The 14,313-nt window shown below is 33.9% G+C and overlaps 1 protein-coding gene across 1 annotated transcript; it reads right to left on the bottom strand.

Annotated features, from left to right (window-relative positions):
* Positions 1-465: 465 nt before the first annotated feature.
* Positions 466-13,848, bottom strand: LOC132555568 (TLC domain-containing protein 2-like). Its single transcript, XM_060219920.1, has 5 exons — positions 13,628-13,848; positions 13,423-13,505; positions 8,795-8,877; positions 3,262-3,433; positions 466-668 (listed from the first exon to the last, which is right to left on the bottom strand). The coding sequence occupies exons 1-5, from the start codon at positions 13,846-13,848 to the stop codon at positions 466-468; spliced, it is 762 nt and encodes a 253-aa protein (XP_060075903.1).
* Between the last annotated feature and the right edge of the window lie 465 nt (positions 13,849-14,313).

The following is a 14,313-nucleotide window of genomic DNA, read 5'->3' as shown; positions in this document are numbered from 1 at the left end:
ACAGTATCAAGGTATCATTGTGATACATAACATGGAACTATGTTCTATATATATCTACTTACAACAATAAATACTAGAAAATAGTTAATATGGCGGTTAAATTGTTTCTTACCTGACCACTCACTAGTATGGGTAACTATGACATAAAAAACACATTGTATGTTCTTCATTGCTCGGTCTGTACATTTTTTACAAACACTAACAACATTAATTTTTAAGCTACATTTAGACAAATGCAGTTGAAATAAAAATCCTTGTTTTAAATGGCCTATGAATATTTCACTAAACACAAGGTTTTCTCCCAGTAAAACAAGATACACAAAAATAAAAAGTCTCTTTCATAGCACTGGTACATGTTTCAATCATCTGTTGTCATTGTTGCTACGTTTAACAACCAAATCAAACAGGAGTTGATTAATATGCACAATATATAAAAAGTAGACACCTATGACAGCTTGTCAACATCTACTCTTCCTGTTTACATTTGTCCTTTTTGTGGATAAAGTCACTTTGTAAGAGCCGATAGAAGAGGATGATATTCATGACAGTCATAACAGCAAGTCCGATACTACCGAGGGAGTAGAAAACGAGAGGAATGAAATCTTTGTTAATTAACATCCAGCGACTCATCCAGGCCATCACTGAGATCCTAAACACAATAAATGTACCTGAAAAAAGATAAGTTTCTTTTAACATTTTTCCAAATTTTAAAATGATGTAAAATAAAAGCAGAGCATACAGACAAGTCCAGCTGCAATAAAATAAAGATACTGCACCTGTATGTTAAGTGGAAATATACCCCAAGGCTGTGTTCTTCCCAATGCATAATTAATTGTATAGACAAAACAGGTGCTTGGACATTACAGACTTTACTCTAAACTGCATTGATACAACAACAAATTATTCCAATGTCAGTGGCACATAATAATCAGGCGCCCAAATAAGGCAGTACTTTTGGAAATTGTCATCAGTTAGGTCCACCTACATTATTAACCTTGATGAACAACAACCATGAAAGTCTGTTCTTCTTACCTACATGTATTGTTACCTACATTGCTTATCCAGTATTGGTAGGAATTCCTGAATCAAAACTAAAGGAAAAGCAATTTGAAAGGTTTATATGTATATTTTCCCTATTGGTCCCTGTCTCAAATTGGGACAGAATCCTATCATTTTTACATACAAAGAAGGATTCTAAAGAACTGACTTCTGGTATGGGGCTCTGTCCCAGCTGCCAAATGGGACCAAGACTCACTGAGTACACAAAATTGAGTCCTCTCCAATCAAGGATACTTCTGAAAAATTAGGATAGAATCCTAGCAATCCTACCAAAGAAGAAGGATTTTAAATAATTTCCCCTATTGGGCTCTGCCCTCTTGTCCAAGGGGTTCCCAAGACACACCATTCTTTCAAAACTGTGTCCCCTTCACCAATAAGTGCTTTATACCTAATTAAGATAAAGTCTAGTCATTCTACAAAAGAAGTAAAATTTTGAAGAATTTGCTAAATTTCCCCTTTTGGCTCCAACCCTCAGACCCCATGGGGTCATACCCATTATTCATACGAAATTGAGTAGCCGTCTCTTCAGGATACTTCTGACAAATTTTGTCAAAGTCTGCTTAGTTGTTCACAACTAGTAGTGCTTTTAAGAAACTAAGGGACGACAGATGACAGGCCGTGGTATGGCATAAGCTCATGTTGGTCCTGAACTAAAATAGCGTGTTATAGCAGAGTAACATTGTGAAACCTAACACCAGTATTTCTATTTACCTGTATACATACGTGGATGAATTAACACCTGGGGTTGATGCCTACCTGTGTCTACAGGTATATGTATTCATACAGGTATTTAAAAGTTATACTACATCAGTCTATATACCTCTGTAAGCTATAGAAATAACCAGGTCACCTAATAATAAAGATATTTTCTAATGTGAGGTATTTTTAGTGAAGCCTGTAAGTATTTTTGAAACAATCTCAGTATGATCTGTATTCAAGTCTAATAGTGATAGTAGATTTGACGATAAACAGTGTGTTTCCATGGTCAGGTTCCAGTTATATACATAGGCAGAAGAGAAAGCATTTGTATGTGTTTCCTCAGCGTAGCAGTGATTTGTGTATGTGTGTTCAGGTTTGTGTGTTCTGGTGTCTGCATGAAGAAGAAAGAAAATACAAAAACATAACACAAGAAATGTATTCATAAAACAATTGGTGTCTGGTATATATATCTGAAGGATCTGAAATAATTACCCTGTTTTTTTTTGTCAGGAATTATTTGTGATTTTTAAACCTTGACAATAAATATCAAATGACAGGCAGTCTTTGACCTGTATATATTTAATGTAAACAGTGGTCTGGAAGTTTACAGGTGATCATTTTGGAGCCACCAGCCAATTACTATAGCCCCTTCATAACAACAGGGTGTTTAAATGTCAGCTAATCAATGTGTGTGTGTACATGTCACTTGCCTTAATATTTACAAAGCAACCATCCAACTAGACTGAGATCAATGTACAAATTTTTTCTCCTTATCAACAATTACAAGTCTACATGCTTCCTAAGTCGACTTTGGTTTCTTAAATTTATTTTTCCATTCTTGATCATCATTATCAAGCTAATACAAGATTTAGAATCATGTTTTAAACAGGATGTCAGTTCTTTAGAATTATGACAATAAAAATGTATGTGTACATGTGACAAGAATCGATATACCTGTTATCTTTACTAATTGTCCAATCATGGATACAGTGTCACATGATCTAAGATTTCTTAGGGTCTAGTACAGATGTACTGGGATATCCTAACTACTATCAAAGTCCTCCAGTCACATGTAGGTTATTTTCCACATGTCAGCTATTTTTAAGATATACTAGCAGTCTACTTTAGATAAGTACAGATGTACTGGCACATATTGTTACTAATATCACAGTCCTTCTGTCACATTAAAATTTTGTGGACGAATCTTAACCAAGTGTGGTACTACAAAACAAACTGGGTATGTGATGTCGTAACGTTGATATGAATATGATATGTTAACAGATCACAGTAGTCTGAAGTTTTATTAATAAAAATACATAATTATCACAGTCAAATGGCCTATATACTATAATAAAAACATACCATAGTGGTTTTACATAAATTAATTGACAGAACATCAGACAACTGTGAACAGATCCATCAGATTTATTTCATACATCAAACAGAGGAACATGTTTACCTTTACTGTCATCATTATAAAGTGACAGAATATGATGTACTTACCTAAATTAACAACACTATTAAATCTATAAAAACTGTTGTTTTTGGAGATGCCACATATAAGCATCAATTGTCTGAGATGAAGAAAGATGCTGTTGATTTCAATTAGCAGAGCCACTGTAGCATATCCCACATATATCCTTGTTACTATAGCGATGGTAAAACACACAATTATCTGAAAATGAAAAAAAATATTTTTTAATGGGATGTGATTATTTCACAATCAAAACACAAAGCAGCTGCTGCTACATTCACAATAAGGCAACATGTTTGTATATATATGTAATATCATACCAAAATCTTTGTAAAATAACATTGTCACACCTGTAGATACATTTGTACACAGTTGCGTAATACTAAACTGACACATCAACGTGGTCACACCTGTATATACATTTGTATACAGGTATGTAATCACTGAATAATCACTTTAATAATGCATGCTAACTTGAAACATGTATCTTTTATGATGATTTAAAACACCTTTTCTGTTTTTATTGACATGCTCACATTGTTAAGCTTGTTGTGTTAAAAATAACTGTCATGTCTACCTGTAGATTTCTGTAAGATGTACGTAAAAGCAAGCAATGTGCATTTAATTTCCACCCTTAAAACATGCCAATGACTTTTTGGAATATTTTAATCTAGATTCTGAAAATGATTTTAAATAAATCATGAATGTATACACATATTTAGATAATAAAAATGTGAACAATAGTATCAGGTAATTAATCAAGCACAATTAAAGTTAAATCCTTTCTGGAAAACAGCATGTGGACAGACAAACAGATTAACAATCAGACAGACAAACAATATGTTACACACTTTACATGTTCCTTTTAACATGTGTCTTGTACATGACCAAATTTTGGCAGATAAAAAAAAGTTGACTAAAAATACTCTTCTTGTACACTACATTGGAATTTTCTGGAGAATGAAAATATGTATCTGAGCTCAAAACAAATCTAATCTTAATTCTAAATTATGATCTCCAAAACATATGACACGTATGAGAATGTGAAATTATATATACAGTACAAATAATTATCTGTAAGTGAGTAAATCTGACTTAAAATGATGTTCTGCTTTACTGTGTTGTTCAAATATTAGGTCAATAAACTAAGGAGACCTATGTCCTGTCAATGATCTAGATCAGAGATCACAGTCAAGATTGTGTCACCAGATACACATAACTACATCACCCCAGCCTACAAGTGTAGGAGTAGTGAACACTACACAAGTATGTAGACCACACCCATCACAGAAGTCAAGAACATTTGTATGGTCTGCTGAGTGTACATGAGTAACGGTACATTTATTACATTCCAATAACTTTTATCATTGTGAATTCTTTTCAAAAATACTATGTGTGATATGAATATTGTAAAATGCTTCTGGTGTGAATTATAGATCAGAATATCTACCAAGGTACTTAGATATTACTGTCACTGGTACAGACCATGTGTGCTATAAAATTTGTGTTAGAAATAAATGTTGGTACATTACTGGGACAGCTCTGTATATATATATATATATAAAATCATTCATTTTTATATATATTTACCACAACAATGTACCAGATGTTATCATGGACATGTATGTGAATAATTCTAACAAATAAACCCACAATATTTATTATTACAAATATATGAAATTAACACCAATTTCTAGTATTTTAATAGTTGTCTGGTATATAATTCTGTCAGGTGCTGTATGTAACTCAATAAATGTTATGACGATTCTAATCCAGGGTAGAATTTGACAGTGTGATACTATGGTGTGAATATGACCTAAAACTATTCAGGGTTTCATGAGATATCTTGCAAACAGGTTTTCTATTCCAAAAGTAGTCAAGGGTGACCATTGACCTTGACCAATTCCAATAAAATCTATTGGTGTGTAGACCTTGGTAGGGTGATGTTAAGTTTGAAATATAAATCAAATTTGTTCAGTGATTCATGAAATAACCTGTACACAACATTTTTATTTAAAAGATGATAAAGAATGGCTAAATCTGTCAAAAAGTTCATGAGATATTTTGTATATATGGAACATAAACAAAATGATTAATATATGTCCCACCCCCTCAGTAGGTTATATCATCAGGACCTGAATCAACTGAAGTATTTACCATAATTGACCCCTACAACCATGACAACATCAATAACATGAGAGGATGCCTTATCGCATTCCCTTATTCCCAGGTATCAGTCAGCAAAATATCAAGACTCCTGGTCTTCTGGAACATGTGAGGAAGATCATTCAAGGTTATGACATATCCAATCCCTGTTACCTTGAAACAACATCAAGGTCATTTATATGAGGAAATCTTTTATGGCACTATCCTAGATACCTCAAGAAGATGTATTGAACTAATATGCTGACAGATGTTTAGATGGATAGAAGACGGATCCTTCACCATTCCATAGGCTCATGGGCAATTCATGCAATGTGACCTAAAGATATGCAGATAAATCCTGGTCATGCTATATATCCATGATAAAAAAAGGTTTAAGTGTGGTACTGACAAAGGGAACCAAATGCTGATCATGAACTATCAACAATAGAATCAACAGTTGCATAAGATAATTGACAGGTTTACATTGAATGTTTCAAATGTACTGTAATGACAATAAAAGGAATGTACGGTTTGGAATTTCGAGTATGAACACATGAATGAATAGACTTTGTACCAGTCATACACAAGGGTTTATAATTTTTTACAATTAAACATTCTAAAAGCTTGCAGATTTGATCACCTGGCCCCGTTATACTGGGAATCATTGTTTATGCCGTATACTTAAGAAAATGACAAGCACAATAATCAGCTGTACACATTACAATACAATGTTTATAGAGATCTATATTCTTCTGTAATTCCTCATTAGACTTTACTCCTCCTATGCCCTACTTGTCAATTATTATTCAGGGCTTCTCTCCATATTGACGTAGGTATAAATATGTTTTGTACATATAGTCTTTTAAGACAAGCCAATGTCTTTAATGTTGTAATCAGTAAAATGCTCTGTGCTTGTTCTTGTAAAATAAATGGCTAGAATTCGTTAAGCCAGTATCTATATTGTTACTATGTAACTAGGTGCGATGCAGTATGAGAATACATACCCTGTACCCTTGTTACAACACTTAAAACACTATAACAGTGTCACCATCCCCTTGTTACAACATTTAAAACACTATTACAGTGTCACCATCCCCTTGTTACGACATTTAAAACACTATTACAGTGTCACCATCCCCTTGTTACAATATCATGACACTATGATAGATTTGTCCCATTACTATAACCTAAGGTTGTTACACCAAACAAATAGAATTGAATTATTTTATAGTACTGAAAGGTGAAGATATGTGACTATGTAATGATGTTTTTACTTTCTATGTTAACATTGTTGTTTAGCACAGTCTAGTCTGTGAGGTGTACAACAACGGCCTGGCCACCATATTGCTACATGAAATGTTTGTTACAAATAAACATTGAAGGTCTTGTGATACCTATGTTAATCACTGTTATTACTGCCAATGTTACTGATCAGAAGACATTGTATCATGTAGGTTTCTGATAGTGTATAAGCTACATATGTTTGTGACCATGTTTACAGATTGTTTTAAGGAGGGACAGTTGAGAAACGGTGGTGTCCCAGTTATCTGAGTCCTAGATATCGCATGATATTCCACTTATCTGGGTCACAGGTTCATAGTGTCACTGTATTGAATATACATATCACCCTACACGTTAAAGTCTAAAGGTCCTGGGTTTAGCTCTCACTGATTCCAAACAAATCACATGGGACGTTTAACCTTGATGAAGTCTTCACTATAAACAAATGTGTACTATGATAGTGTATTACTACTGCAGAACATTAGGACACATTTATTCTCTATACATATTTATATGTTTAATTTCTGTCATTTTATCTATCATTCAATGCAGCATACAAGTTCATATATTTCATATACTGAATAACAAAAAATGCTTGAGGATATGATTTTCAGTGGTATATTAAACTAAAGTCATCATTTTAAGATGAAAAACTTTGGTTGAAACTGCTTAACTTTCAGCATTTTATTTTCAAGGATTTTCCACAGTAGCCATGAAAACAATGAAAATTTTCGTCATACAGTATATACGCTACAACATATTGTGCGTATAAATGTAGTTATCCAACATTGCATATCAATGCATATCATGCAGGCGGTAGATGTTTATATAGCCAGGAAAATATGAAGATAATTTAACGTCCAGGAATGTGCAGCATGCATCTACCACCACTGCCACAACTAATAACATCAATATGGATGTGTGGTTTGGTTTATAGTCCTGCAACAACATTAGAATATAATGATCCAGTATCATATAATGGTATATTGTTCTGGTTTATAGTGCTACACAAACATAATTATATTGGTATACAGTGTGTTTTGTCCAGGATCATATACTTGTATTGTGCCTGTTTAAAGTGCAAATTTTGACTCAGGTAACAAGTAGATATTCATATCAAACTGGTACACAGTAAATGCTACTGTAACAAGCAAATTTTAATGTCAAACTGCTTCATAACAGATTGCAGTGTCACAAGTAAATTTTCATGCTGAATCAGTTCATAGTAGACAGTTTTTACATTGAAATCATTTTCAAAGAATCAATTTTTCACAATCTCACTCCATATTCTTGAAAAAAACAAAATTAGAGCCCATCCCGACCTTTACAAAATAACGAGCCTATCTTAACATAAAACATTAAGTTTTATATTGCAGTTAGAGCATCATTATGCATGTATAGCTCTACATGATATGGTTTATGTTAACATACCTATGTATATTGATGTGCCTTTGCTATGTTTTACAATACACATATTGTGGCCATTTTATTAAGGATGGAGAGATGCATGCTATAATCTATTGCTGTAATCTACAGGTGAAGTTGCCTCACCAGCTGAAATTCAATTCTCTTTCCACAATCTTATCTCAAATCATTGGCTTTCAAAGAAAATCTAAATATTCATTTTCAACAACTTGTTTGTGCTACTTGTATGATTCCAGGCTGACTATAATGTTGGACTAGTCATGGTGGATTCTTTTTCACAGATTTTATTTCTATGTACTTCATTAGAGGCTTGTAAACTTTGAACAAATGTGTTACACAAGAAAGCTACAAGTAATATTTCTTACAATATCCGTATAAAACAAAATTTGGATTATTAACCATATTTGACTTCTGCAACCTTGAATATGAGTCGAGGTTATTTTTCCCTCGAATGATGTTGCACTGGAAGATAGTACAGCTAGGTGTCTGACTAAATACATGTATCTATCATCACTCAACACCTTCTGGTTATAAATCAGAAGAAATGTTAAGTGTGGAATACATGTTAGAACATTTCTTACTGCAAACTTTATAGAATTGGATACTAGCTAATATGAGGCATTTCAGGAATATTATTGAGAGGTACCAGCTGGTACTTTGTAATTAGGGTCTGTGAGAGATTGATGGTGAAGATGACAGAGGATAACTTACCACAATATGATGTCCCATCAATTCATATGATTGACGGGTTCTCTGATTAACAAACATGTCCCACATGTCGTAGATGAAATAACCTAAAAATATAAAAAGGACAAAACTTGAATAACTGAAATCATATTCAAAGAATTCAAATTTACCATCTACATCGTAAGGAGTTTCTAGGATACTGTGAACATACTTATTTAAGAGCAATCAAAGGTCAAAGAAAAAAGTGCAATGTTGAATAATAGCATATCTAATAATTATTGTATGAAAACAACATACAGAAACCGCAATTCAAGGGCAATATCTCTTGTGTGAAAGCACTAAAATAAGTTCACTGCTAAAACAGACAATAAGTCCACAACTATAACAGAGAATAAACTCACAGCTAAAACAGAGAATAAGTTCACTGCTAAAACAGAGAATAAGTCCACAGCTACAACAGAGAATAAGTTCACTGCTAAAACAGACAATAAGTCCACTGCTAAAACAGAGAATAAGTCCACAGCTATAACAGAGAATAACCCACAGCTATAACAGAGAATAACCCACAGCTATAACAGAGAATAAACTCGTTGCTAAAACAGAGAATAAACTCACTGCTAAAACAGAGAATAACTCACTGCTATAACAGAGAATAACCCACAGCTATAACAGAGAATAACCCACAGTTATAACAGAGAATAACCCACTGCTATAACAGAGAATAAGTCCACAGCTATAACAGAGAATAAGTTCACTGCTAAAACAGACAATAAGTCCACTGCTAAAACAGAGAATAAGTCCACAGCTATAACAGAGAATAACCCACAGCTATAACAGAGAATAACCCACAGCTATAACAGAGAATAAGTCCACAGCTATAACAGAGAATATCCCACTGCTATAACAGAGAATAAGTCCACTGCTAAAACAGAGAATAAGTCTACAGCTATAACAGAGAATAACCCACAGCTATAACAGAGAATAAGTCCACTGCTAAAACAGAGAATAAGTCCACAGCTATAACAGAGAATAACCCACAGTTATAACAGAGAATAACCCACAGCTATAACAGAGAATAAGTCCACAGCTATAACAGAGAATATCCCACTGCTATAACAGAGAATAAGTCCACTGCTAAAACAGAGAATAAGTCCACAGCTATAACAGAGAATAACCCACAGCAAAAACAGAGAATAAACCCACTGCTAAAACAGAGAATAAGTCCACAGCTATAACAGAGAATAACCCACAGCTATAACAGAGAATAAGTCCACTGCTAAAACAGAGAATAAGTCCACAGCTATAACAGAGAATAACCCACAGCTATAACAGAGAATAAGTCCACTGCTAAAACAGAGAATAAGTCCACAGCTATAACAGAGAATAACCCACAGCTATAACAGAGAATAACCCACAGTTATAACAGAGAATAACCCACAGCTATAACAGAGAATATCCCACTGCTATAACAGAGAATAAGTCCACAGCTATAACAGAGAATAACCCACAGCTATAACAGAGAATAAGTCCACTGCTAAAACAGAGAATAAGTCCACAGCTATAACAGAGAATAACCCACAGCTAAAACAGAGAATAAACTCACTGCTAAAACAGAGAATAAACTCACTGCTAAAACAGAGAATAACCCACTGCTATAGCAGAATATATCCCACTGCTAAAACAGAGAATAATTTCACTGCTAAAACAGAGAAAAAGTGCACAGCTATAACAGAGAAAAAACTCATTGCTAAAACAGAGAATAACCCACAGCTATAACAGAGAATAACCCACAGCTATAACAGAGGATAAAATCACTGCTAAAACAGAGAATAACCCACAGCTATAACAGAGAATAACCCACAGTTATAACAGAGAATAAACTCACTGCTAAAACAGAGAATAACCCATTGCTAAAACAGAGAATAAGTCCACAGCTAAAACAGAGAATAAGTTCACTGCTAAAACAGAGAATAAGTCCACAGCTATAACAGAGAATAACCCACAGCTATAACAGAGAATAACCCACAGCTATAACAGAGAATAAGTCCACAGCTATAACAGAGAATATCCCACTGCTATAACAGAGAATAAGTCCACAGCTATAACAGAGAATAACCTACAGCTATAACAGAGAATAAAATCACAGCTAAAACAGAGAATAAACTCACAGCTAAAACAGAGAATTAGTCCACAGCTATAACAGAGAATCAGTTCACAGCTATAACAGAGAATAAGTTCACTGCTATAACAGAGAATAAGTCCATTCCTAAAACAGAGAATAAACTCACTGCTAAAACAGAGAATGAGTCCACTGCTAAAACAGATAATGAGTTCACTGCTATAACAGAGAATAAACTCACTGCTATAACAGAGAATAACCCACTGCTATAGCAGAAAATATCCCACTGCTAAAACAGAGAATAATTTCACTGCTAAAACAGAGAATAATTTCACTGCTAAAACAGAGAAACATGCACAGCTATAACAGAGAATAACCCACAGCTATAACAGAGAATAAGTCCACTGCTAAAACACAGAATAAACTCACTGCTAAAACAGAGACTAAACTCACTGCTAAAACAGAGAATAAGTCCACTGCTAAAACAGAGAAAAAGTGCACAGCTATAACAGAGAAAAAGTCCACTGCTAAACAGAGAAAAGGTCCACTACTACAACATGTATATTTACAGTATTCATATTCAGCAATAGCTCGATGTTTTACTTTTTTATTTATAGCTTGACACCTTCTGCTTTAATACCTTGTAACTCTAATTCACAGTTAATATTTGTTGTTAAATTGTCCAAACAGCAGTGTGTTATATAAATACACCTTTGCTAGCTGAGGCCATTTGTGAATTAACCTCATTATCCATATTATGACATCACAATCAATTTCAGACCGGCACAGCCAAAGAAAAATGCTCTGGAGTATATTACACTTGTGACTAATAAATGTTATGTGAACATATTTACACAAGACCACATGTTTGATATTGAGATGTTGCTGATCTTGATTAAAATGAAGCTGAATTAACAGTTTTATAAAAAAAACAACTATTTTTTATATCAGTTACATCATGTTAAGAGATTTCACAGGATTCAACTTCTTAAAACAAAAGAGCAGTATGATAAATCAATATCTTTATTACCATTACACCATGCCAAAACAATGTTTTATTTTGTTACTAATCCTTATACACTTCTTAACATACAAACATGTAACCCTGGAAACTACTAGCCATAATATAACATTCAGCTATACAGAGATCATCTGCAAGCTTGATGCATTGAGCATAAGCATATCCAAGTACCATATCCTTACTTCATTATGAAAGACGAAAGTTTATTTAAAAAAAGGTTGCCACAAAAATAACAGAGAATGTCTATTATTCAGGAAAAAATCAGAATAATGTATGGAAATTAATTACTTCCTGTTACACATATTCCGACATCTGTACCAGAAAAAGCAGCAATGTAGCAAACATATTGTTTTTCTTTTGTTTTTAATCTCCTTTCTAAAATCAAACCTTTCAAAAACTCATCATCACAAAAGAAGTTGAATACTGGAAATTTTTTTACTTCTCCGAGGAGTACATCCTTAACAAGAATTTTTAAAGGACAGACAGACACAAGACTGACGAAATGAAGGATGTTTTGAACAACCAACCATCATAAAGCTAAAAAATACAAAAGAACAATGTATATATATATATATATATAGCTAAGGCATTTATTTTTTCTTGATGAAGGGGTTTAGCTGTTGGCATTAACTTCCAACATGTACCCACCCAATCAAGCCTTTCCACCTTCCAAACAGGAAAAAGGATTACCTTCCCTACCTAATCCCTTACAGATTAATTAATGTTGTACTGCACAGGGGTGACCAAGCTAATCCAAATTTCTGACTGTCTGCTACACATCCTTTATAGTAAGCAAAGGGATGCACTTTTACTGCTTCTTTTAAAGTTATTTTAATTTGATATATAATTCAAGTCAGTGACTGATTGATAACTTCAGTTGTTTTGCCTGTCCTTGGTTGCTCCTTTTAAAAGAATCAATGTATCATTAGTTAATTAATAATAGTCCATATGGGAATTCTGATTTATAGAATATATCATTCTGTTAAAGTGTACCTATAAATTATGTGTAATATCTCTCTCCCAACTTGTCTTGTTCTTGCAGCCATACCACTGAAAATTGTCAGAACACTACTTTTTCATCTGTCCAAATTGTTCCATTTCCAGAAACTTAATCTATTATATCTATACCAGAACTTGCTATCTAGTTGTTCAACTACTGACATCTGGAAATATTAATTTCTTCCTTAAAATCGGTACTTTTATCTTATCTAATGTGGAAAAATTTACTGTAGAAAGTAAACATTTAAAATGATAATCTATATACTTGTTACATTTGAACACCATGTTCTGATAGTTATTTTCTTGTTTATTATTATCTATACTTCAAAATCTATTAGCAAATTTTATTACTCACTAATTATATTGATAGTTGCTAGTATTTAGACTGCGTATCGGTATGGATGAGCAATGAATGAACTGTACTTTGACGTTTGACCCCGTGACCTAAGACAGTGCACACACGTGTCTGAGGAAGTAGGTCACAGAAGCTTGTTTACGTAACCATCGACTCACCTACAGAAACGGCTATTAGCGTGTGAGCGAACGTGTCGTAGGTGGAAATTAAGTCTTCCGCCATTTCCGGCTTCACATAAAAGCTGAAAATAAAATTTGAGTTATAAATTCTGACTTTTTCTGATAATTCACGCCGATTTACTAAATCCGACATCAAAAAATGACAAGATGGGCGTAATTTTATTACGCAAGAACAGCAACTTACCAGATACATGCCCACGTTCCACTTAAAACAGAATGAACAAATGAAATGGATATGTTTTTCCATTTCCATGAAGTTTTCTTTCCTAGTCCTGAGGGGGTCAACACTTGGGTGAACAGCGACAAAATGTAAAATATCACAGCCGAAACAGCAACAACACTTAGCCCGTAGGGAGCTCCTCCTAGTTCAGTTGGCCATATTTCCTCAACAATTTTAGTTTCCATAACTGGTGTTTAAAATAAGGCAAAATTGTACAGTTATATCCGCTTCTTCAAACTCGAGCCAGATACATATCTTCACACCGTGTATTTCCGCAGCAGGCAAGACGGTGTGTGAGGTTCGGGAGTCAAACACGCTTGTCGTGGAAATTAAGCACGAGATATTACTGTTATCAGGGTTAAGAGTGTATCTACCGAACCTTCCGCCTGGATGGTGAAACTACAAGTACTTACACGCACAACCACTTGACAAATTACACAACAATCATTACACAGGTTTCCAAATGTTCATATCAAACCAAAATATGAAGAATGAAATATAATATAGTAAAAATAAAGGAAAATGACCGTCTAGCTACACTCCTCGCAGAAGTCTACTTCGGTAATGACACAATAGACTATTGACGATGACGATGGTATGGTGAGTTTGACTTCGACTATATGAGAAATTACTGACAATGGCACTTGGTT

The sequence above is a fragment of the Ylistrum balloti genome, unplaced genomic scaffold (genome assembly GCF_031769215.1).
Source record: "Ylistrum balloti isolate Yb309-2 unplaced genomic scaffold, AGI_CSIRO_Ybal_v1 Utg370504, whole genome shotgun sequence".
NCBI classification, from domain to species: Eukaryota; Metazoa; Mollusca; class Bivalvia; order Pectinida; family Pectinidae; genus Ylistrum; species Ylistrum balloti.
Note: the sequence above shows the minus strand (reverse complement) of the source record. Positions and strands in the feature narration are given on the sequence as shown.

Excerpts from the sequence above, each read along its gene's own strand:
- LOC132555568 (XM_060219920.1), bottom strand. The coding sequence starts at position 13,848 with ATGGAAACTAAAATTGTTGAGGAAATATGGCCAACTGAACTAGGAGGA. Across the intron at positions 13,506-13,627 it reads GGAACGTGGGCATGTATCTG|CTTTTATGTGAAGCCGGAAA; the intron begins GTAAGTTGCTGT and ends TTTTATTTTCAG. Across the intron at positions 8,878-13,422 it reads GCTAATAGCCGTTTCTGTAG|GTTATTTCATCTACGACATG; the intron begins GTGAGTCGATGG and ends TTATATTTTTAG.